The 25,353-nt window shown below is 39.2% G+C and overlaps 2 protein-coding genes across 2 annotated transcripts; both read right to left on the bottom strand.

Moving 5' to 3' along the window:
* Positions 1–222: 222 nt before the first annotated feature.
* Positions 223–5,523, bottom strand: asah1b (N-acylsphingosine amidohydrolase (acid ceramidase) 1b). The gene is made up of 14 exons (XM_085276454.1): positions 5,355–5,523; positions 5,158–5,204; positions 4,120–4,210; positions 3,947–4,033; positions 3,765–3,843; positions 3,604–3,678; positions 3,469–3,514; positions 3,243–3,387; positions 3,063–3,117; positions 2,900–2,981; positions 2,288–2,419; positions 1,626–1,749; positions 1,452–1,508; positions 223–1,353 (listed from the first exon to the last, which is right to left on the bottom strand). Exons 1-14 carry the CDS (start codon positions 5,421–5,423, stop codon positions 1,264–1,266), a joined length of 1,179 nt encoding a protein of 392 aa, XP_085132580.1. The 5' UTR covers positions 5,424–5,523; the 3' UTR covers positions 223–1,263.
* A 1,994-nt stretch (positions 5,524–7,517) lies between these two features.
* frg1 (FSHD region gene 1) lies at positions 7,518–23,555 on the bottom strand. Its single transcript, XM_085276456.1, has 9 exons — positions 23,433–23,555; positions 22,430–22,497; positions 22,049–22,171; positions 14,012–14,069; positions 13,557–13,671; positions 11,409–11,513; positions 11,075–11,166; positions 8,327–8,437; positions 7,518–7,670 (listed from the first exon to the last, which is right to left on the bottom strand). Exons 1-9 carry the CDS (start codon positions 23,489–23,491, stop codon positions 7,634–7,636), a joined length of 768 nt encoding a protein of 255 aa, XP_085132582.1. The 5' UTR covers positions 23,492–23,555; the 3' UTR covers positions 7,518–7,633.
* Between the last annotated feature and the right edge of the window lie 1,798 nt (positions 23,556–25,353).

Genomic DNA, 25,353 nt, shown 5'->3' with positions numbered 1-25,353 from the left:
ATAACGATAAATCTCCATTACTGCTCATTGATTGTTTGCTCTTCTTCTTGATACCACTAAATTTGAATGAACTGTCACCTACATAGTTTACTGAACAAATATAATTATATCTAAAAATATGTATGTATATATCGCTTTATAAAGTGGTCGGTGAATGTAGGTAAATATAAGGTATGCCACTTCAACTGGTTAGTAACATAAATATCTACTTAGCAGACTAAAAAACATGAAGTGGATTTATTGGAGGAAAAAAAAAAATAGATCAAAGGCACAGTTCACCCAGTCATACAGAAATATTGTTTCTCTGGCCTGTTTTAGTTTATTCGTGCAGATTGTTTGAGCATGAATTGTCCAGTTCAGGATGTCTGCCTTCTCTGAAATACTGAGCTGTATTATTCTGCAGGAGGTGGTCTGCATCTATGGATGGAAGGCTTGTGCTCATGAAAGTGTGACAGGATGTAATAATATAATGAGCTGAGCTGTTGCCCATCTAGTCTTTTATTTTTCCTGGTTGGTGGATTTAGACAAGACAAAACAGTCCTGCCTGAAATAGCTTTTTTTTTAATTTTTAAATTTGGTTTGTTGCATTAAGAACTAAGGGCCCTCTAATTCAGTTATAGTCAGAAGCAACGTTTATAGCCAGTATCTCCAAGAGTGGGAAGTTAACATCAAAACCATTTCGATGGATAAGTAGCACTAGAGGTTGGACTGTCCTTTAAATTAAAAGCAGAGCATTCATTATTAGAATTCTTTTAATAGTCATAATTTAAAACAGTGAAAAAGGAAGTACCGATGCACATTTGTCATTGTCAGTGTGTAACATGTCAGTCATGTGGTGGCAGATCATTAAGTTCCTCTAACTTAACTGTTATTGACGTATTTGACAAGAGTGAGCTGGAATTGACACATTTAACAAATAAACTGACATTTTGGTTGTGACACACACACACACACACACACACACACACACACACACACACACACAGAGATCAACTTATAGACTTGTCCTAAAATACAAATAATTACAGTGGAAAAACAAAATGAGGCACGTTTCTCTTTTATATTAGAAGAGGAAAAAAAGGATTTGGGATTCTCAGAGTTGAAAGTATTACTAAACTGCTTGCAAAACAAATGCTGGAGTGACATGAAACTGGATCAGGTGACTGGTTGCTGTACAAAAGCTTAGTTTTATCCAAAGGATCAGTTGAGTGTCTCTGTGCCAGGAAGCACTTCCAAACTGATCAGGATTCAGTGTCTAGAGGATCACCACGGCATGCATGGGTTTGGGCAGTCCCTGATGTAGGACTCCAGCTTGCCTTCAGAGACCTGCATCAGTGTCGTGTATGTGGTCAACTGGAAAGAAAGTAAATCGAGGAGGAGAAAGTAGTTACAGCCGATCAAAGTACAGTAGTCTTTAATTTTACAAGTCCTGGCAATCATAAAATGCTCACCTTATTCAGCACTGGTTTGGTTGACAGCACATCATACATTGTCTTCACTGAGATGTTCTATTTAAATAAAACAAAAGAAATGATCAAAAGGTGATAAGAGACTCAGACCTAAAGCCAGGTTTCTGACAGAATTCTGTCAGTTCTGGACAGGAAGTGGGCGTCTTCAGTACTCACAGCCTGTGTGGTCTGATTCATGCACTTCATGCCTGGAGTCCTGCGGTCATCCAGGAAGAAAGGGTCCTTCCAGTGGTCGTAGTTTGTCTCCAGGACGTACCACCGGCCCAGCTTCAGATCAATCCTGAGGAACAAGTTGGTCAAACTTCAGTGTGTGACGTGCAATAACAGCAAGTAACTGGACTGTTTACCATCTGACCTCAGCTGCTAGTTAAGCAACAAATCATGAGAGCATGAGGAAAGCAGCATCACTGACTCATGATCCAGTACTTTTGCTGTGTGTTGGATTTTAGCGCCTTAAGCCGTGTACAAACAGGAAGCGATACGCTTGTCACGCATTGCTTTAAAGCTGCCAGCCCGTTGCTTGCAGATCAGGATCTGGGTACCTCAGTGACCCTCTAATGTATTTATCAGTTATATCGATCAATGGTATTATCAATTCTTACTGGTAGTCTCTTTAGTCGCTTGCCTGAAGGTTTACAAGTAACCAAAATAATCACTTTCTATGGTCTCTAGCTACCAAATCGCCACAGATCTACACTGAGATTTTTGCAGGACCTCATGAGGGTGATCTATCATCCCTTTATCCAAGAATACAAGGTTCTGTGTTGTTCAACACACATTTAATATTAAGTGGCCTTGATCTAGGCAGCAGTACTTACTCCAAGATATCAATGCTGAGCAGCCTAGATCTGGTGATGATGCAGCCCTGTCCTGTGCTGTTTCCTCCAAGGATGAAATAGGCTGGAGCGAGCAGCTTGGTCTGAGCCAGACGACTTTTAGCTTCCTCGTAGCTGGAGAGGGAAAAAATAAAAATATAAATATTGTTCGCAGAAACCGATTCACCAAAGAAACTACAATGCGCTTTAACTCAGTTCTTATGTTGTAGTGAAACTTTCTTTCCAATGAAAGAATTTTATTTTCTAATCATTTTAATATGATTTCTTTCAATGATTTATAATCTGATATTCTTATGCTTTATTTTTCAAAAACTCAAAAGGAGAGATCATCGCTAAAAAACAAAAAACAAACAAACTAATTTATTACTAACAATGCCATCGAAATCCCTAAGATGTATCAAACAGTGGATGCACTGCGTACCAAATAACAGCAAAACTTAATCTTCTACTTAAATCTACTTTTGTCTTGTTATAGTCGGGCACTGCAGCGTTTCACTGCCTCCCACTTCTACACATTAACACGAAAAGGCACACTGTCACACTGTCTTGGTGCTCATTAGTGGCCAAAAAACTGCTTTAAGTATCAAAGAATACCTGGTTGCATTTTCTAGGACTGATCGAGTGAGAAAGCTCATCCACATCCCATCTCTTTGTCCCAAGATCCACTCCAGGATTCCTGCATGAGAGCAGATCAACACGTTGACAAACAATGACAAAACATCTGATCTTGAGCACGTGTAGAACCCCAAAAGCTCACCAATGTATCCTCCGTCGAGGCTGAAGCGCTCGTTCATAGTCAGGGTGAAGATGTTCTGCAAGAGAAACTTTCCTTTTAATCTTCTGTACTTCCACAACTACAAAGAGCATAGGCAACTCTGCTGCCTTAAATAATGTTTTATGCCGATTGAGTCCTCAGATGTGCTACTAAATGACTCACAGGCTTGATGCCGGTGAGCATGCCAACATAACCGGCAAAGTTTGTCGACTTGAAGACTGTCTGGTTGTTTCTCTTGAAGTCGAGGTTGACCACGAGAGGCTTCAGCCTCTCGCTAATGATCCACGACTTGTTCTTCACGTCCCAGCTTTGAAGAAGAACACACTTTTAACCTGTCTGAGGCAAGACTTGGCTTAAAATTTGAAACCTGTGAAACTGATAAACTTACCCCATAAATAGACCAAAGTCTAAGTTTCTGCCATGAATGAGGTTACCTGAAAAAAGCCAAAGCCCAACAGTGTATCAGTTAATTATTAAAAAAAATAAAAATCACTTCACTGACTCCAAAAATCAGCCCACTTACCCTTTTCGTCTTCTGCAACAATCGACGTGCACACGGTGAACACCTCGTAGAAGATGTTAAACAAGACGACTTCACCTAAGAATGACGAAAACAGAGATTATTTGGATTTCCTTTTTCGCTTACTAGAGAGTTGACTACTTTACTTCAATTCATTTATTTACCAAGAGGAGCCCCTGAAGCAGCTGCGATTCCTCTGATTTCTTCATTGAACGGGCTTGGAAGTGTGTCCACCATTAAAGGCTGTGAAACATTGCAAAGGATTCAATCAGAAACACTTGAGATGAAGTTTAAAAAAAAAAAAAGTATATATCAAGGAAGTGGGAGAAGAGAAGACAGCACTCACCAGTGCAATGTCGACCATCTCTATCAGCTTTCCGCTCGGCACTAAAGCGTCAGCCAGCTCTTTGATGGCTTCTATCATGTTGACCAGCTGAAGAGAATAAGATCACGATTTTAATGCGCTTTTTTTTCTGGGACTTGGAGCATTATTGCGAAGTGTTTTCCAATGACTCTTACATCTGTTTTTTTGTCAGTAATCACAGCCGACCATCTCTTGCTGGGCGGTAAGTCGAGGTCCACTGTGTACCAGCTCACGGCTCCTTTGAACCTGATTAGAAAGCAAAAGATTTAAAAACGACACTACTCCCCTGCTTTTAGTGGTAAGCCTCCATTCACAGCATTATTGTTCATTGCAGCTAAGTGAGTTCTAATACATTACTGACTTGGTTAAGAAATAATAAAGTGAGTGCAAAACTAGTCGAAGATATGATGACATAAATGATAAATGGCTGGATAAAACTACTTCTTTCGGTTAGAAAGAAGTAGTTTTTTTGCCCCGTCTCCCTCCCCTCACTCCAAACCGGTAATGGAAGATGGCCTCCCCTCCCTGAGCCTGGTTCTGCCAAAGGTTTCTTCCTGTTAAAATGGAGTTTTTCCTTCCCACTTTCATTAAGTGCTTGCCTAAAGGTTGATTGTTAGAATTAAAGCACCTTTAGGTGACTGCAGTTGTGACTTGGCGCTGCATAAATATTAGTGAATTGAATTGTCTTTTTAAATTCCTGGGTGGGGGAGTGCAGACATCTAAGGGGGTCCTCATCAAAACTTGTTAAGCCTGATTACTGAAGAATGGTGGCAAAGAATAAATCTTACACTTCCCTTATAGCCGAGAGATCTTTAAAACTCTGTGGATAAAGTTTAAAAGGTGAAGTATCCGATGCATATGTGTTGTCCTGATCCCTGCTATCTATATTCATTATTGGCAGTTTTAGCTTTAGTGTACAGTTAAGACACACACACAAAAAGGGAAGAAAGCTCGCCCAGAGCTCACTTAGGGCCAATGGCAGTAATAAAATTGCATAAAGAAATAATACAAAGTATTGTCAACGGATACATGTGCGGCTAACAAATTTACGAGGAGTAAGTGAAAGCAGCAGAGCTCATTACGAAGCAGGGCTGTTATCAAACACAGCAGTGACTCAGCTACCAGGCGAATCACGGAGTTTCTGTAACAACTCTAAAACATTAGCATGACAGCTACACAATAATGTGACATACGTGGGGCCTTTCGGTGGATACATGTCCGTCCGACAGTCTTCTGTGTACTGCAAACACACGAAAGTAACAGCAGTAAATAAGCGGGAGAGAAGGTCACTGTCTCTTATGGTTCAAACATCACTGAAAACAATGCAGTCAGACAACAGTCGAGCTTTGATAACACGGCGTGTTAGTGTGGTTAGAGAAATCTTGCTTACCGGAGGCACAAACTGTGTCCATACGACACAGAACGAAGCCGCTAAAACGAGAAGCACACCGGGACCCATTTCAGAAGATCTCCCTCAAACCGCTTTCTAATGTCCAGCTCGGTTTGTTGTTTCGTTAAGTTTACTGCGGAAGTTCCTGCTGTTTATCCCATGACGGCGAACTGACTTTTGCACAGCCGAGGGGAAACAGGAAGAGCTCGAGAATGTATTAAACGCCCTTTCCATTAATAAATGCAGGGAAACACGCATCCCACACGTCTTCTGAGTGGATAAAACAGCACAATTAAAATGGCTTTGGGTTGCCAAGCGAGAGACGTGAACAAAGCAATTACAGAATAATTAAAGTGTTATAAAACACCCCCCAGATGACAGGACAATGGTTGTTTCCATACGGAAGCGAAAAAGGACACCCGTGATGATTTGCATTTATCTTTCTCATGTGACAGCCAGTTATACACTAATATATATGTATATATTAAAAAAAAATCCCATTACTTTCCTGATTACTTATTTTCAAAAGTATTTAGTTACTTTATTACTTTGTTACTTTCTAAAAACATGATGCACAACCTGAAAACGTTATATAGCAATAGACCTTTCAGCCCAATTCTATTTTTTCCTGCATAATCCATTATATACAATTAAATCAAATGAAAAAGTTTTTTTAAAACTTGTTTTATTAGTTTGAATCTTTTAACTTTTTTGCATCAAGTAAAAATGAAATTATATGAAACATTCTCTGACTTGAAGAAATGTTTTTAACATTTAAACCTATTTTCTCCATATTCCAGCATACAAAATAAAATATTTTTACATAGCAAAACATAAAGTCAAAGATTCAGGACCACTAAGTACTGTTGCTCTTAAGTCTATTTTCACCTGCAATAGTAATCCCTTACTTTTACAAATTACTTGGAAAAAGTAATCAGATTACAGTAACTGGTCATAAGTGGCTGTCACATGAGAAAAATAAATGCAAATCATCACGTGTCCTTTTTCACTTCTGTATAAAAACAACCCTTGACCACGTATATGTATGTATACATATGTATATATATATATATATATATATCTAGCTATACATATATATATGGTCATGTCCTATTTATAAGAAAATTACCTTATGTGGCTTCTTCAACATTTAGTTACTTCATTGCCAGTGTAAACAGGAATCAAAGACGTTTGACAAGCCTGTATTTTTCCTTTGAGGCAGAGCTCTTGTGGTCAGTGTGCATTTTCTGTAAAGGTTGTGCAACAGTGGAGCTCTATACAAACTAGTATTAGACAGCAGACCATCTACAGCTTTTAAACACAGTTTAAAAGATGTTTGATTGATAATCACTTTTGTCTCCATTGATTTTATCCTTCTATGGTTTGTTTTTTTATGTCTGTTATTTCGCTTTCTTTTCATTTTTGTAATGCTGACAGTTTTTTTTCTAAAGGTTCTTTATAATTCTGACTACAGGTAGGGACTATGGACAACAATTAGGTTGTGGCTAACTCAACAAGTGAGGATACATTTAAGAAAATATCTGTTCACCCCCCATGTCTAACTATGGGGGGTGAACTGAAATGAATACACATCCTAAAACAGTGAGATCACCAGCACAAAAGAAGTATTTTGTAACTGATTGTATTCATTTTATAACTCATTCTAGACTAGGTTTCATTCACATAGATATTTTGCAGGTGAAAACGTGTAATATCTATGCCCCCATAATCCTGTGCCCAGTGTGCCCATTTAGTAATGCATCAATAGGCCAAAAGGATAAATGCCTGCAGTGGAGGGTAAAACACATGCTGAGTTGTGTAAGTGAATTCACTACCTCTTTTGAGTTGCATTCATGTACCCTTATTGCATAAAATCATTGCAAATACTGAAGCACACAGAGTACTGTCAAACTAAGTTATAGATTAACGAATTAGGTATTGCTGCCTTTCATTAAAGCTTAGTTAAACATCAGCCTGTAGTTAATTTCCCACTAAATAATCTTCATAGTTCACATATCAAATACCACTATACAGGCCATTTGATTCCTATCAAAGGTTGCAAAAGCATTCCACAAACATTAGACACAATTTTTCTCCAGAGCAAAGCAAAGCAAAGAATCTCACAAAGATGAACATGGCTGTAAAAAAGGACACAAAACAAAATAAAGTTTAAAAGTTTATTCAAAATACATAAAACACTCACAGTCATAATCCGATGTCATATGATCAAATCTATAAAATGCATTCATTTACAAAGGCATGACAGCAATCCACATTCTTCACTTGCAGTACCTGTCTGCTTTCATTTTGCTTCGCCTGCAATAAAAAAAAAAAAAAAAGGACATCTTATATTCAGGGTTAATCAGTGCAAATAATACGTGTATTAATTCCATGATTAGAATAACTTGAATTTAAAAACTGCTCTAAATGGTAACTACAGAGAACTGATTTGTGTAAGACTTTATATACTATAAGAGTAGATAAAGATTATGCCAACACAACAGGATAAAACCTCTGAAAATTTCACTGTGTAAAAAAACTAAATCAGAAAAGAAACAAAAATATATATACCCTTCAGTTTTTTTCTAAACCCTTGAATCCCACTTGAATTTTTCAACTGAGATTTTTTCCAAAGCAAATCTTCATTTAGAGATGTAAAACTGCTATCAGCTTTATCTTTGAAAGGGAATCACAAACAGAAGTGAAGTGCAGGAATAAAGTGGATTTTGAATGCACACATGCTGATCTTGAATGCCACCTTTTCATTGCTTTGTATTACACAGTGTGTGAACACACAGGCCTCTGCAGTACCTGAGTGCTTTCTTTTTACACAAAACACTCCTCTGGCACTTTGAATTTAATAACTTCAGGTAGAAACACTCATTTGGGAAAGAAGATCCCTTAACAGAGAGCGCTCATTAAAAGAAGCGTAAGTGGCTGACAGTAAGGATATAATACACTTATTTTCACACCTGTCGAGCAAAGCTTCGTGAAATTTTCCATCCGTCCTGGCTTTCTTTAGGACAGTGGCGTCACCCTCATTAACCCTGAGCCTTCGATCTTGAAAACTCTGAAACTTCTTCCTGTAAGACACACACACACACACACACACACACACACACACACACACACACACACACACACACACACACACACACACACACACACACACACACACACACACACACACACACACACACACACACAGAAATGTTCAATGACATCAAGGCTTCATAAGCAGCTAAAACCTTAAAAAATAATTCCAAATAATGCTCTCAAGTATTATCTAAATGTTGACAGTGGCACCTAAACAGCAAAAGGCTGAGTGGTTAAGCCTACCAGCTGCCACCAGCGACCACACATACAGTGCTCTTATTTAAATACTCAGCTGCTGGAAGCGTTGAAGTGGGTAGTTGGATTTCCCCTTTAATTAATACATGTTGCTGTGCATCTGAATAAGCTTCACCTGAATATCATAAAGTCCCTGGAAAAAAGCTTAAAATAATCCCTCATTTTAATATAAGCCACCTTAACAACATACTTAAATATCTCAGACAAAACCTTCATAAACAAGCGCGGCAGTGTGTCGGAAAACTCTCCGATATTTACTTTCTCTCCCATTCTGCCTGCATTTTGCCGTTCCCAAGGCACACTCCATCCTGAAAAGCATTTCAGACGCTAAACACTACATCAAGACACAGGCTCAAGGGCAGCCATTATCAACATGTCAGCAAGATGAGTCCATTTCCCCCGCATTCATCTAAAACAAATAATAGTGGCCAACGAAAGCCAAAGCATGCCAAGTAAAAAAAACTAACAAAAACACAGCTTCAGACATATTGCCCGGAACTTAATAGGCCACAGACAGGCTGTATATAAAACACTTGAAGCATTGGAAGCGAAAATGCGCCGCTGCCTGCCTTCTCATCACGCTTTTACAGCAGACCATCAATTGTGCCTTTAAAGGCATTGGATTGATGAGGCAGATCCTTTAGGCGTGATCTTCTTCACACCCAGGCAAGTGTTTTTGCTGTTCAAATCTTGTCAGTAGAGACTGACACTTTAAGATAATTGTGAGGATAAAGAAATTACTGTTTGTTTTCTTTTATTTTCCTCCCTGGTTTTGGGGAGGCAGATGGTGCTCGGTTGAAACTGTAAAATGTCAAATTATTGCAAAATATTAAATTTAATTACTGATAGGAAGCATCAAGTGCTTGTAAGACAAATTCTATTAGCAGTATGAATTTTTTACAAAGAAAGTGTATCAAAGCAGAGTTTATGATTTACAGAAAATGGGACGGAAAAAGGTGATGATCATTTTGAAGCTGATGGTTGGTCCAGGATCGGGTTGTCTAGGCAACCCTCTGAATGTATTTACTACTCTGCCATATGGCAATCACCAGTATCCTGTGCTAAAGTTTATCTTGAGAGCTCCTAACGTCTGGTTGCTAGTGTGTTTCCACAGTAGTGACATCATCACCAAGCCGAAGGCAGTGGTTTTCTATGATCTCTGATCGTGACCTCGACACGAATCGTTTCCTGTGTGGATGCAGAGATTAACCCAACGGGCATTAAGCTTTGGCCTTTTCTAACATAACGATTTTAAATTGGGCATTCTTCAGTCTTCTAACCTCTGAAACCGAAGCATCATGTGTAGATGCAGCTCACTGTTTGGAACATCGAGAAGTTGTGACCAGCAGTGTGGTCGGGGTTCAGATGATTTACTTACGCTGAAATATTACAAATGATATGTCATATAAAAGAAGTGTTATCCCTCTTTTCCACTAGTACCTACTCGGCTCAATCTGGTTTTGGTTGTTTTCCATTACAACTGAGAGCCACCTCAATGTGTGTCAGGTCGCCGTAGCAACATGGCCAAAAGTCTTTTGATGTCATTTGTATGCGACACAAACACAACAAAACAATGAAGAACGTTGAGGCGATGGTACATCTGCTGCTCCGTCTACAGCTTTTAGTCAGACTCAAAGACACGGTGTTGGTTTTCATGCTGCTGTTTCCCTTGTTGTTGGGTTTCAAAAAGTTGCTTTCACAACAGTGATGCCACTGGCTGGCCAATCAGTGGCATGCGACTCCACTCACTTGGAAACCCAGTAAAGTAGGTACTAAAAAAGTACCTGGTACCTCTTAATGAATGCCTTTAAATGTAATGTTTTTATGACGTTGTAAACACTGGAGGTTAAACGTTGTTTTTTGAGCAGCTTATCGATGAGACCTCACACTGACTGATACCTATAGCTTTGCTATAGACACAGTATTTCCCTGTCAGATATCCCTCTTTTCCTATCATTTTAACCATCTTGCAACGCCTCACATAAGCACATCAGCTTATCTGTGTTTCACTGCTTGCTACAAGCCTTTTTTTTTTTTTTTTAAAGTAGTGGGCCGTGGTACATGCAGCTGCTTTTTCTGGTTATGGACGTCAATAAATTACAACGTCCTCTTTTTCACAGGCCTATTTTGAAAGAGAACAGAAACGTCTAGTTAAACTTCACATTAAAGGAGAACAAAAGCATCTACTGAACTTAGCAAAGAATAACAGGTAATTATAACATTTACTTATTCTAACTTACGATAACCTTTCTAACGGAGAAGATTCCAAAGAAAATATAAGAGAACTTAACATTTTTCCTTCATTAGTCTTTGTTTGGGCTGCTTACACATTTCATAAGCACCGCTTATAAACAGCAGAGGTTACGTACACATAATTGATCTCGCAGGACTTCACGTTGCCCCTGTCCTCATCTGCAATGTCATCTTTACGCTTGACCTCTCGTTCTGCACAAGTTCGGATCTGTTCTTTGTCCAGTGGGAAAAAAAACAAAAAACAAAGAGAAAGAAGAAAGAAAGAGGGAGAGAGAGAAAGAGAGGCGCAGGAGGGAAGTGGTGCGTTACATATCAATACCTTGAACTCCATGAAGTGAGGTCACAACATTTCCCCCTTCCCACTTAACAGTCAGACCCCTACAGAGATTGCATGCTTAAAATCAAAGGATTAACGTGCAACCTTGTGGAAGAACACTATTTACACATCACCTTCACCATCTCGCCATCCCCTGCTGTCTTGCTCTTGGCCACAATGTCCCCGTTGTCACTGTAGGAAATGAAACAGCTATTTGCTGCCAGGAAAGCGATTTTACCCTGAAGCAGAACAAAAAGAAAACACAGGAGATGGGGAGAGGGGTGGGGTCGGGTAGATTAGATAGAATTGCAGTGGGATTGGTTGTTGTGACAGGCATGAAAGGTTGCCCAATATTTGATGTAAAAGAGTTTCAAGGTTGTGCTGGGCAGCTTGTTTATAGTTTCAACAAAGCATGAAGGCAAGCAGCACGCTGCAGTGATAAGGTAGATGCTTTCTGCATAATGAGCTAGTTGCTCATAACTTCAGGTAAATGCCATCTCCCATGGGCTTAATGTCAGTCGAGAGGCGTGTTGTATGAATCAGGGCTCTTTGGGGCTGGTTAAACCAAAACAAAACAAAGAAACTAAAACATAAGCGATCCTTTTACACGATGTGACACAACCACAAAATATGCATGTTGTGTTTCAAATACAAATATTTACAAATTTCAAGAATATAAAGTTCTTATTAAAACATTTATCATTCTTCTGCAAGTTTGAAGGTATCCAAAACATATGAAAAAAAGAGAAAACCCAAGTAAATATATTCAAATGTCTTATCAGACCACTAATTGTTTAGTCAATTATCTTACTTGTGTCGGTGCGATCAGTAGAGCAACTTAGTGTTCACAGCATTATCTGATGCTTTAATTTTTATCTTTATTTAGCCTGTTATCTTTGTTTAGATTTCTATCTTCACATGCACATGTTCTCTGCACTTCACTGCACAGTGGTGCTGCTGCTAGCGGGCTAGTAAATGCACTGATTAAATTTGTGCGACTGCCTTTTTAACCAAATCATCTCTTCAGAGTATAAAGTCAGACAGTAAAGGGACTAAAAGGCTGCACACCAATTAAAAGTAAGACGCCAGGGTCCCTCCAGTGTTTGTTGGCAGCCACTTTGATAATGAAGGCAATTAGAAACTATGACATAATCATTATTTTTCTTATTTTAATCCAGTGCCTTTAGCAGTTAAATCTGGCTGGTGTACTCTATCGAGAAGGGTTTGATAAACCCAGTGCAACCATTTACTAGATTTAGTGGAGTGATAGCTTCATTAGCAGAGAATAAAGTATCTAAGGTTTTCTATTCTATGTTTCGGCAGCCTGGCCATCCATATCTATGTGAACCTCGTTCCTTTGAAAACACTGTCCCTTTTATTAAAAAGAGTCTCTTCTAACACGGCAATGAAAAAATAGGAAGTCGGAGAGCATTCAGCCACAAAAGGCAAATAATTGTACAAGTGAAATTGCTTGACGACAACTTGCTAGGGACATTTATTGTATTATATAGCGACGGGTTGGTTTTCGGTTGGATCATCACAAGCTTCCAGGTGGATGTAAATGATACACAAAGGAAGAGGAGGGGTAGTGTGGGTGCTGCACCTGCTTGTTTTGGCCTATTATGCTGATGCTGTAGTGTGAGATCAAGCAACTCTAATTTTCAAAATAAATGTCAGATGTTCAGTCGCGACTTGCAATAATACAAACTGGGTAACTGTGGCAACAGCAAAAACAAAAAGAAAACTAAACAAAAACAAACAAAGGCCATATCAACTTACTGCTAATGCAATGTGAACGTTCCTGGCAGCTGCAGCATTTAATTGGTGGGTTGAGTTATATTTTGACATAATCACAGAAAATTCAGTAGGTTTCAGGATTTATCACTGTATGGCTGTAGTATTCAGCATGTTTTATATAAGTACAAGATAAAAAAACAATGAGCAGAAGCCACAGCAAGCTGCATTCAGCACGCTGCACACCTCTTCATGAGGTAACAAACTTCTTTCACAGCCCTGCTGCTGGCAGACTCAAATATGCGCAGCATGAGTCTGCCAGAATAACTGAAATTGACATTAATAATAAAATCAATAGTTTTGTGACCTGTGGGATTAAGCCACATTTTCTGTCACCACCAGAAACTACTCAAGCTACCAATCTGGAATCTTGAAAAGATGCGTTTGTTTTCTGCAAAAAAACTCACTGGACTAGAAAGAAACTCAAACAGCAGCTCTGCATGTCATTATTGAACTGGTGGCATACATCGATTAGAAGATTTACTCACATCCTGGAAGACTGGTTCCCATTGTTCCCTGGAGCCAATGGCATCAGAGCGCCCCATCACCACACCCTCAGAGCTGATGCCGAGGTACTTTCCATATCCAGACTTCAAGGCTATCCTGCGACAGCAAAAAAGAAAAAAACCCTAAACAGATTTGTAAAAAAGGCTAATCTAATATTCAAAACACGTTCGCCACAGAATATGTGTTTCTCTGTGAAAAGAATAGTTCAATAACATTAGTGTATGAATCTGAGATCTATCACTGAAACTAATGCATAAGAAATAGCTCTGTAACAGGCAGCGTATCTTCAAGGATTGATCGCCCATGGGCTGGTAAATTACTTGTGTACATCTTGACAATAGAAACAGATCCTTAATATAAAATGCAGAAATGGGGTAATAAATCTGCTGGTGAGAAGATGAAAAAAACAATGTGCAGTTTATCTTTGTATACTCACCGTGTGTCTGAGAGCTTGATGGCAGTAAACTGTTCGGGAGGATCTGGTCCTTCATCATCTGAAACACAAAGCAACATTTGCCTTTTAAAGATTTTACAGGTGTCAGTGGCCCTCTTCAGATTGTTTAAGTGTTATATTATTGCTCTCATTATAATCTTGGCTTTATTCCATTTTTTGAACCCTATACATAGTTTGTCCTAATTCAATATTTAGAGTTTGAACCTTTGAATCTTTGAACCCGCTTCGTATTTTACTTATGTATGTTTTTCATAAATGATGCAGACCCTCTGGTTATGTAGTGCTGTGCTGATCTGGGTGCCTGAGATGAGGCTACTTTCTGACATTTACAATCAGTCACAGTCCATCATTCAGGTCAACGCCGAGCAGACTCTGAGATGTTAAAGAATGCATTAATGAATAACAGACACTGATTATGTTTGGAATATGTCTGACTGTGACCCAGTGGGGTGGCTAAAAGAACATCCGCATGTTTCCGCTGACCTGTAAGTGACTGAACATTTCTAAAAGGCTGTAACATCCACAGTGTGGCATCAGTGTAGAAATCTCAGTAAAGACGATGAAATCTTTCATCTCCCTCTCGGTGCTCTAGCTTGTGCCCTCTTTTATCTACTGGAAATTGGTGTTTGCGCATGCAGAGGATGAGGACCCACTAAGGGAATTGGGATGTTTCAATCTTCCAGCCATTTTCACAGGTTCTCAATAAATGTGGTCTGAATTAATTGTTAGTAGGGTCTCTGTTCTGGGAGGACTGTGTCAATGAAAAGCGCTTCCTCAGAAGTGCCTGAAGGCAGAAATGGGTGAAAACTCAGAGTTGGCTCTACCCTCCTCCTCAAGTCAACCCCTGTTCAGCCTTTTCAGTCTGGTGTCTGGATTTACTGCGTAAGTAATTACTGCTTTGTGGACTGAAGGCGAATCCAGGAGCCTACGGTAAACCTCACCCCAGATTAGGTTTTTGCTTCTCAAGTTTGCACGAGCATGGAATAAGTAAAAAGCTGCAGACTTTACATCTTCATTTAAAACGACAAAATGAAAAGCAGAACCACTTATATCCTACTGTACACAGTGACCCCCCCTCCGTATAATCCTGCTCTTCAATTATCCTTGCCCATAATCAACATCATGTAGATAAGTATACACATAAAATAGTCTGAAAGTGTTGCAAACAAGAAAATGTTCTGTTTATAAAATTACAGACAATTGAGAAAAAAAAAATCCTCGAGTTAATTATTGTGATTACTATTATGACTGTCAAAGAAAAGCATCCTGAGCTGATACAGAGCTCTTTTGGACTACTGCAGCACTACTGATATATTATGAAACAACAAGCCTAAAAATAACTACAGGGAGTGCAGAATTATTAGGCAAGTTGTATTTTTGAGGAATAATTGTATTATTGAACAACATCCATGTTCTCAATGAACCCAAAAAACTCATTAATATCAAAGCTGAATGTTTTTGGAAGTAGTTTGTAGTTTGTTTTTAGTTTTAGCTATTTTAGGGGGATATCTGTGTGTGCAGATGACTATTACTGTGCATAATTATTAGGCAACTTAACAAAAAACAAATATATACCCATTTCAATTATTTATTTTCACCAGTGAAACCAATATAACATCTCCACATTCACAAATATACATTTCTGACATTCAAAAACAAAACAAAAACAAATCAGCGACCAATATAGCCACCTTTCTTTGCAAGGACACTCAAAAGCCTGCCATCCATGGATTCTGTCAGTGTTTTGATCTGTTCACCATCAACATTGCGTGCAGCAGCAACCACAGCCTCCCAGACACTGTTCAGAGAGGTGTACTGTTTTCCCTCCTTGTAAATCTCACATTTGATGATGGACCACAGGTTCTCAATGGGGTTCAGATCAGGTGAACAAGGAGGCCATGTCATTAGTTTTTCTTCTTTTATACCCTTTCTTGCCAGCCACGCTGTGGAGTACTTGGACGCGTGTGATGGAGCATTGTCCTGCATGAAAATCATGTTTTTCTTGAAGGATGCAGACTTCTTCCTGTACCACTGCTTGAAGGTGTCTTCCAGAAACTGGCAGTAGGACTGGGAGTTGAGCTTGACTCCATCCTCAACCCGAAAAGGCCCCACAAGCTCATCTTTGATGATACCAGCCCAAACCAGTACTCCACCTCCACCTTGCTGGCGTCTGAGTCGGACTGGAGCTCTCTGCCCTTTACCAATCCAGCCACGGGCCCATCCATCTGGCCCATCAAGACTCACTCTCATTTCATCAGTCCAGAAAACCTTAGAAAAATCAGTCTTGAGATATTTCTTGGCCCAGTCTTGACATTTCAGCTTGTGTGTCTTGTTCAGTGGTGGTCGTCTTTCAGCCTTTCTTACCTTGGCCATGTCTCTGAGTATTGCACACCTTGTGTTTTTGGGCACTCCAGTGATGTTGCAGCTCTGAAATATGGCCAAACTGGTGGCAAGTGGCATCTTGGCAGCTGCACGCTTGACTTTTCTCAGTTCATGGCCAGTTATTTGGCGCCTTGGTTTTTCCACACGCTTCTTGCGACCCTGTTGACTATTTTGAATGAAACGCTTGATTGTTCGATGATCATGCTTCAAAGCTTTGCAATTTTGAGACTGCTGCATCCCTCTGCAAGATATCTCACTATTTTTGACTTTTCTGAGCCTGTAAAGTCCTTCTTTTGACCCATTTTGCCAAAGGAAAGGACGTTGCCTAATAATTATGCACACCTGATATAGGGTGTTGATGTCATTAGACCACACCCCTTCTCATTACAGAGATGCACATCACCTAATATGCTTAATTGGTAGTAGGCTTTCGAGCCTATACAGCTTGGAGTAAGACAACATGCATGAAGAGGATGAAGTGGACAAAATACTCATTTACCTAATAATTCTGCACTCCCTGTATGCGCTTTCTTTCTGACACAGAACAATATGATCACTGTTTAATCTGTTAGTACAGAAGTTCCCAAAGTGTGGGGCCCGCCCCCTAGGGGGGCCGCAGAGCCATTGCAGGGGGGGCGCAGTATGAAGAAAAAAAAAAAAAAAAAAGAACGCTTGGACACTGCTAGCATAATGGACAGTTTTTTTGACGGGGCTTCCTTCCACACAAACGCAAAGCAGGAGATGAAGCATCGCCGAATATGTTTCCAAACCAACTTCCTTCCAAACCAAAGACTAGAAAATATGGTGAAGCATATCTTCCCTTTGGCTTCACCTGCACAAGTGCCGAGGTAGATCTCCGCGACAGAAGTGGTTTTCCCTGCATCGAAAGCAGCGCTGGGCTGTTCAAATCACAGACAAACAGTATCATTCTTGATTTTTAGTTCACAAGCACTTGTTGTAATGACTAACTACTCCTGACATTTTGGCGATGTTAGCTCTTTATACAGTAAAGTTACAGTGGGATACAAATAATATCAGGCTGATCCTGCCACGATTTGTTCCCTCGGTTCAAATCACGGACAAACAGTATCCCACAGTTATTTTTTTAAACCCATTTTGCACAGAGAGGCATTTTTTGAAAAAATTTATTGATAGCAATGTTGAATATTATTACACAGGAAAAAAACAACTACACGTAAAATAATTACACCGTGATGCCTCTGCCTTTGTAAATAGAGGGACAGTAACTGCGAGTATTTTGTCTCTATCTGCCATTCTGCAATTCATGTCATGTAAACAATAATGTGGAGCACAGCGTGATGTGAAAAAAGGAACATACCTTTGACGTTGCGAGAGGAACTCCGTATTCCTCGTCCACACGTAAACGCAAAACAGGAGTTTTAAAAAAATCTCAGTTTTCGGTGATTCAAAACGCCGTTTCCGTGTGGACGAAAGGTCAGAACGCACAGAAACAGCTGCGTTTTCAAAAATACCCGTGTAGGTGTGCACGTAGCGTAAAAGAGTTAGTAGTTTATTTTATTACTACCTGTAGTTTATTGCAGTTTACTTGTATTTGCTTAATTGTTTACTAAATGTTTGAGAATTGAGACATTTTTCTTGTAAAACAAAGGGGGCCTAGCAAAAAAAAGGTTGGGAACCACTGTGTTAGTAGATGTACAATTATCATCCGATCATATAAGACCTCAGAGAGAGGGCGATGCAAATTTTTGTGTTAGGAGTAGGGCTGGACGATATGAGGAAAATCTAATATCACGACATTTTTTGGCTATATCACAATGGTTGATCTGATATCCTCGTGTTGGTGTTGTTCCCAGATCATCATACTAAATGTTGTTCCAGGATCAACGTTGCAAGTGACCAATCAGAATATTGTGACGTCATACTTTTGCAACTTCGGGAAAAAGCGGCGTAAAACAAAAAACTGTTCTAAAGCTGCGTGAAACCGCCTCTGTCCGCCGATCAACGGACCATGACCCTAACCCTAACCCTTTAATAAACAGTAAGCAGAATTGATATTGTCCTTGCAACATTGGAATTTCATAAATGCACGAATGGCTTGGCGCGCAAAAGAATAACGTCACAACAATGTGATTGGTCACTTGCAATGTTGAACCTGGAACAACACCAACATGAGGATATCAGATCATCCATATCACAATACACGGTATACAAATGTTATTTTCAACCATATAGTGCCATAGAATTTAGAAGACAAAATAAACTGAGACTGAATGACTACAGACCTGTCGCCTTGACGTCTGTGGTCATGAAATCCTTCGAACGACTGGTGTTAGCCCATCTGAAAAACATTACAGGCCACCAGCTGGACCCTCTGCAGTTTGCCTACCGGGCAAACGGGTCGGTGGATGATGCAGTAAACATGGGGCTGCATTACATCCTGGAACACCTCAACCGCCCGGGAACTTATGCCAGGGTCCTGTTTGTGGACTTTAGTTCGGCTTTTAACACCATTGTGCCTGAACTTCTCCCCTCCAAACTCTCCCAGCTCAGCGTGTCACCAGCTACCTGTCAGTGGATCACCAGCTTCCTGACAGATAGAAAGCAACAAGTGAGGCTGGGGGAGATCACCTCTGAAACTCAGTCCCTCAGTATTGGTGCCCATCAAGGATGTGTCCTCTCACTACTGCTGTTCTCCCTCTACACTAACGACTGCACCTCCAAGAACTCGGCTGTTAAACTCCTAAAGTTTGCAGATGACACCACTGTCATTGGCCTCATTCAGGATGGTGATGAGTCTGCATACTGGCAGGAAGTTGAGCAGCTGGTACTCTGGTGCAGTCAGCACAATCTGGAGCTGAACACTCTTAAAACTGTAGAGATGACAGTGGACTTCAGGAGACATCCCTCAACTCTGCTCCCCCTCACCATTTCAGACAGCCCTGTGTCGACTGTGAAGACCTTCAAGTTCCTGGGTACCACCATCTCCCAGGACCTGAAGTGGGAGACCAACATCAACTCCATCCTCAAAAAGACCCAGCAGAGGATGTACTTCCTGAGACAACTGGGGAAGTACAGTCTTCCACAGGAGCTGCTGATCCAGTTCTACACTGAGGTCATTGAGTCTGTCCTGTGCTCCTCCATCACAGTCTGGTATGGTGCAGCCACTAAACAGGACAGGAACAGACTGCAGCGGACTGTACGGGCAGCAGAAAGGATCATCGGCGCCCCCTTGTCCTCCATCCAGGATCTGTACCTCTCAAGAACCAGGAAACGGGCAGGGAAAATCATCGCAGACCCCTCACACCCTGGTCACAGACTTTTGGATCTGCTGCCCTCTGGCAGACGGTACAGAAGCCTGCAGACCAGGACCACCCGACACAGGAACAGTTTCTTTCCCCTTGCCATCTCCCTCCTAAACAGTTGACCTGTCACACTGCTCCCACTGCCAGACTGCAACTGCACCTTATGTACATTCTGTAGTATTCATTCCATTTCTGTATTTTATGTATATAAGTTTAGATTAGTTATTTATAGTTGGTTTACACAGCGTTGTGTATGTATGTGTAATGTGTATATATAGACGTGTGTGTGTGTGTGTGTGTGTGTGTGTGTGTGTGTGTGTTTGTTTTACATTGCTGTGCTTGAGAGCCACCATCTACCGGAACCAAATTCCTTGTATGTGTCTGCACATATACTTGGCCAATAAACACGATTCTGATTCTGAAAACAAATGAAATTAAGAATGTGCTCCTTCATGCTTCTAACATATAAAATTTTACAATAAACCTCAAATTACAGAAACAAAAGCGTAAACAGTGACTATAAAAACAACTGACGAGGAATAGTCACAGGTATCACAGCTGATTTATTTAACATTTTCTTTGATGTGTGGGGAGACGTGGACATGCCAAGATTAAACAGTCTCATTTTGCAGTGGAAGACTTTTCAGCTGGTGGAATAAATTCATGGTACTGCTACCTTTTGCAGCAATAGTTTTATGGCATGCTTTGTTAATGACTGCATTCTGTCTGTGGTGGGGACGGATTTGTGGCATAATTTGCATAGTTCTGTTTTCTGGTCCATGTGAGACACTTCATAACCAAACCATGTCCATGAACAGAGGTAGCCCCTTGTTTAGAAATAAGGTCCTCGATTTGTTTTGACTGGTCCTTCTGTTTGGAGCTACCTGGTTCTGCTTCATCCCCAGTAGCCATGCTGGTATTCTCTGTGCCTGCATCCATGTAGTGACCATCCAAACGATGAAAAAAATATCGCTGTATACAGTGTATTTTGCCACACCACGAAACAAATGATAGATATAATATGAAACGTGTTTCATATTATGTTTTAATTACGTCATCAGTTATATTTCGTCATATCGCACAGCCCTAGTTAGGGGTGATGAGAGCTCAACTCCACCACGAACATGCAAAGTCAGGAGGTCATATACCATAAATTCAGCGACAGGCTCAGGCTCCCAGTGCAAAGTTCTACTTTAATGACCACATCTGAGGTGCAAATGACCTGAGCTGAGGGGCCTGCCATCACATGTAATCACCTCAAACTCAACTCACCACATTCCGCTTTGTTTGTCCCTTTCCCCAAAGTAAGGAAGGCAAAGGGAATGGACAAAACTTGAATAGGGTGAAACTTCTGGTTCGGACTTCGTACAGTCCCATAAAAAACAAAACAAGACCCAAAACAAAATAAAAAAATAGACACCAGTGAAACCTAAATCACAGTTCCTAGGAGCTGATCTTACAGTTAAATCTACAATAGATCACTTTTTTTCCTTTAGTGACTCAACAGGAACTGTTGTGCCACATCACATAACTTTCCTGTTTTACTCCTAATATAAAAACAACACTGAACACAGCAGGCAGAGTGATGAACACAAAATAAATAACTATGAGCACAAACTAGAAGAATCATGTCATTAAAAATTAAATCCTAGATTCACACACTCCTTTTTATAAAAAGAGGAGAATGGAAAGGAGTATCCATGTACATATTCTTTTGTTTATATTAGCATTACCTTAGTGGATCATACTTGATCTACTTGCTAACCTTTCGGTTGTATTAGTTGGCATGCGTTTGGACTGCCAATCATTAGCAACATGGCTAACTGTAATAATAAGCTGCTGTACAGGATTACAAAAGCCTAAGAATATGCTTTTAAACAATGACAATAACATTTCAATAGCATGCTATGGTCATATGAAAACACAAAGCTGGATAACAGTAGGTAGATGTTGTTGCTTACTGACTGAGAAGAAATAATTCCAGCTTGCTGCTTATTTTAAACCACATTAAATTCCAAACCCTCATCCATAATTGCTTAGTATAGGCAGCCTACTGCTAGCCTAGCGCTATCCACTAAGGACTTCCAAGTTTCTTTGCACAATCTGAGTTCAGATTTCATGATAATGTCTGATGTCGCTTAAAACAAACAAATAATAAAAAAAAAAAATCTTGAATGAAATTTAGCTCTATGCTGTATAGATACAGCACAGGACACAGACTTCAAATAGTTTTACACTATTTATCAGCTAATAACTTCGACTGTCTCTAGAATAAGCCATGAGCTGCAGAAATAGCTGAACCTTTGAAAAAAACAGAGTTAAATTTTGATGTAACCCCAGTCTCTCCTCTTACCTCTGTGTGGTGAACCAAGTGTGAAGAGACCGGTATCCAGGGCATGGATGTATGACTTGTTCTGCATCTCTATGGCAACTGTTCCTGTAATTTCTCCAAAGCTGCTTACAGACCACCAGCCACCTAGTGAGAAAAAAAGGTCCATGTCAGAGCTTAAATAATGCACGGCACTACTGTGAATTTAAGAGACATTAACAGTAGGGAAGAATATATTCCTTCAGTCATGAATGTATCAAGAATGTTGATGTTTGAATGAGTTTGAACAGACCCCTCTAATTTATTCGTTTTTATATCTGAAAGATCTTAGCTGTTTGTATGCTCAAAGAACACTTACTGCTTAATGGACAAAATACTAATGTAAAATACAGAAGATATACATACCAACAATATCAAGCCTTTCCTCTTCATCTGTGGCTTTTCTTTTCTTATCTTTGTTTTTCTTCTTTTTCCTGTGACATTAATATCAAGATGGAAAAGATCAGCTTCTTAATGAGCACTAGTTAATAGACAAATTAATGTGGGTATATTTTACCCTGCTTGCTAGCTACAAAGTTATATATATATATATATATATATATTCCTATGTAAAGAAAATGTTTGTGTCAAGTAAATAGGCAGACTGCTTTAATTTAGTATTTTATTACTTTTTTCACACAAAAAAAAATCAAAAATGTCTTAAATTGTACAGTAGCTAAATTTAATTATAAAATAGACCTTGCAATATCCAAGCATTTTCCTTGAAATGCAACTTCCACTCTCTTGGAATAATACCAAATAATATATACTAAATACTAAGCAACACCAAATGAATATTATCATTTATTACTTAATATGGATAAAGGGTTTCAGGACTTCTGTTTCTCCATAAAAGTATTCAGCTCCAGTGAATTTTAACCCAAACTATAGCTTGGAGCTTTCATTTTATGAAGTTATTTATGTTCCTTATAATAAATATGATTTTTTTGCAAACCACATGCTGCATAATGTGGGTTTTTTTTTTCTTTGTAGTTCTTTCTCTCTCACTTACACTTTCTTTAACATTGCTAACAGATTAGTTTATGTTACTCCAGTTAACTTATGCTTTAGGTAAAGCCTTCAGGTTGGTGGTTTAACATCACGCTTTATCTTTAAATCTTTCTGTTTATTTTGACTGGTAATTATTTCACTTGCAAAGCCCTTTTTTCAAAAACGTTCCTGTCCAACCTTAAAGACTGTAGATATGTTGGTTAACTACGGGCTAAGAGGTAAGTTTCTTCTTTGTAGCATTACTGTTAGCCTAGCCTAGCGTATTAATTAAAGCTAGCAGAGAAAAGAGCACATAATAAGCCCCGAAAAGTAGTTGAGGTGGCATCGGGTAATGCCACAAAGCAAAAATAGCCCTTACCCTTTATTATGACCTTTTAAAACCAGTTTGGTAGATTTTACGTGTGCGTATTCCGCCATGTCTTTAGCTAATGTTAACAGGTAACACAACAAACAAACGCCGTTTCCCGTTCAGAAAAGTACGGTGGCTGCGAAGTAACATTCTGAACCTGACCGTTCAGCTCACATTTCATTCATTTGTAAATCCAAATGAATGAAACATTGCTACCTGCTACTGTAGTAAATAAATACAACTAATCAAAAGTACAAGAATACTAATCATAGAAAAACAAATAAAGTTAAGTACTCTATAGAACAAGGTAGAGTGTCGTCAGAATATAATGTGCAATTAGTACAGCAAATAGCATACTGTTGTAATGGTATGACATTCAAAATTTTTGAATGTTAGTATATAAAATTACATTATTTCACATGAAATATTTTTTTTATTCTGTGCTACATTTGCAAATATACAAATTAGTACAGAAGCATTTTGACAGATAATCACAGTTCAGTAATCAGTCAGAGTAAACTACTTTAGAAACATCATAAAATAACATAATCAAATCTCTCCCAGACTCAAACCACACTAAATAAACTTTGCTCTTTGTCCTTTATTAGGTCATAAATATTTTTTATATGCCATATAATTTTATATACAGTCAGGATCTGAAAAAGTGGCATTTATCTCTTTTTTTTAAAACAAACAAACACACACACACACACACACACACACACACACACACAAAATGTTAAATGGTCTCTGAGTCAAACCCATAAGACCCTTCTCACAAATTCCTAAAAAGACACCAATCAGGGTAGGTGGAGGAGGCGTGGTTGACTGGGTTAGTGCTGCTGACCTCTGGCAGATGTCCTTATGTAACCGTGTATGCTAATGATGCCTCATTAGCAGGAATGACCATGACAGGAAGTAATAAATCATTTGTGGATACTGTCAAGAATTAATGCAATAAAACTCAGCTAGTAAGAACTCGGTAAAAAAAAAAAAAAAGAGGAAATAACTACACGCAACTTCTGCAACCATCTTAACTCGCACAAAACTTGTTGACTGATGCAATAGTGAGATGGCTGTAATGCCTCAGTGAAACTCCTTGTGTTGCTGTGCTTGAGGAAAAGTTGATTTTGAGTGTGGAAGATTAATCTGTTTAGCAAAGTCCTGTAAGCTTGAGGGAAGTTGGAAAGTAGGGTTTTCAGAAATCATGAATCAACATTTTACCAAGAACTGAATCCCAGTTGTACTGCTTCTGTCATTTGTCAAATTCAGTAATACTCTGACATCAATCCCTGCTGCTGATGGGATTAAACAGTCATAAGTTGTACTGAGAGAGCTGAGTGATTAAGCTTAGAGTCCTTAAAATGAAGTAAATAAGGACGATGTCAAATGAAATGGTAACACACTAACTGATACTTTAGGACCCGAGCATGAAAGTAACAATAACATCCAGTTGCAGCACGTTGCTGCAACACAAATGTCCCACATATTAATACATAAGAAGATATGTGGGTGGGTTTTTTGTTTTTTTTGTTTTTTGGATAAAAAAAAGAAATCACTGTAAAGCTTGATAAGAGTTTAATATTAAGAAAATCATTTTGGTTGCCAGATTGAAGAACATTCTGGTGGTCATTTTTTAAAGATACATGAATTATCATGTTTTCCATATCAACAGACCATCAAGCTTTTAGTTAGGATTGTTTTTTAATATTTAGGGCAGAGATTTTACTGAGATCTTATTTTTTGGTGAGTATTTGGATTGTCTTGGAGGGCAAGAACAAAAATGTGGTTATGAAAGAAGAGTCCCCCGTTTCCTGACCCGGAAGCAGCGAGAGAGCCACTTCTGTATGACTTTGAGTCATGGAGGGTAAGGTTTAGACTCTTGCCTGTGCATAAACGCCAAACAGCTTTTCAGACCTTTTCTGGCCTT

This window comes from Mchenga conophoros, linkage group LG6, assembly GCF_057382185.1.
Source record: "Mchenga conophoros isolate Kocher_MC1m ecotype Shallow Benthic linkage group LG6, M_conophoros_male_GT1.1, whole genome shotgun sequence".
NCBI classification, from domain to species: Eukaryota; Metazoa; Chordata; class Actinopteri; order Cichliformes; family Cichlidae; genus Mchenga; species Mchenga conophoros.
Note: the sequence above shows the minus strand (reverse complement) of the source record. Positions and strands in the feature narration are given on the sequence as shown.

Coding starts and splice junctions, on each gene's coding strand:
- asah1b (XM_085276454.1), bottom strand. CDS start 5,423: ATGGGTCCCGGTGTGCTTCTCGTTTTAGCGGCTTCGTTCTGTGTCGTA. Junction 3,118..3,242: donor TGCTCACCGGCATCAAGCCT/GTGAGTCATTTA, acceptor TTTCTCTTGCAG/AACATCTTCACCCTGACTAT. Junction 1,509..1,625: donor TGAATCAGACCACACAGGCT/GTGAGTACTGAA, acceptor TTATTTAAATAG/AACATCTCAGTGAAGACAAT.
- frg1 (XM_085276456.1), bottom strand. CDS start 23,491: ATGGCGGAATACGCACACGTAAAATCTACCAAACTGGTTTTAAAAGGT. Junction 22,172..22,429: donor GGAAAGGCTTGATATTGTTG/GTATGTATATCT, acceptor TTTTCTCACTAG/GTGGCTGGTGGTCTGTAAGC. Junction 7,671..8,326: donor CACGAAGCTTTGCTCGACAG/GTGTGAAAATAA, acceptor TTTTTATTGCAG/GCGAAGCAAAATGAAAGCAG.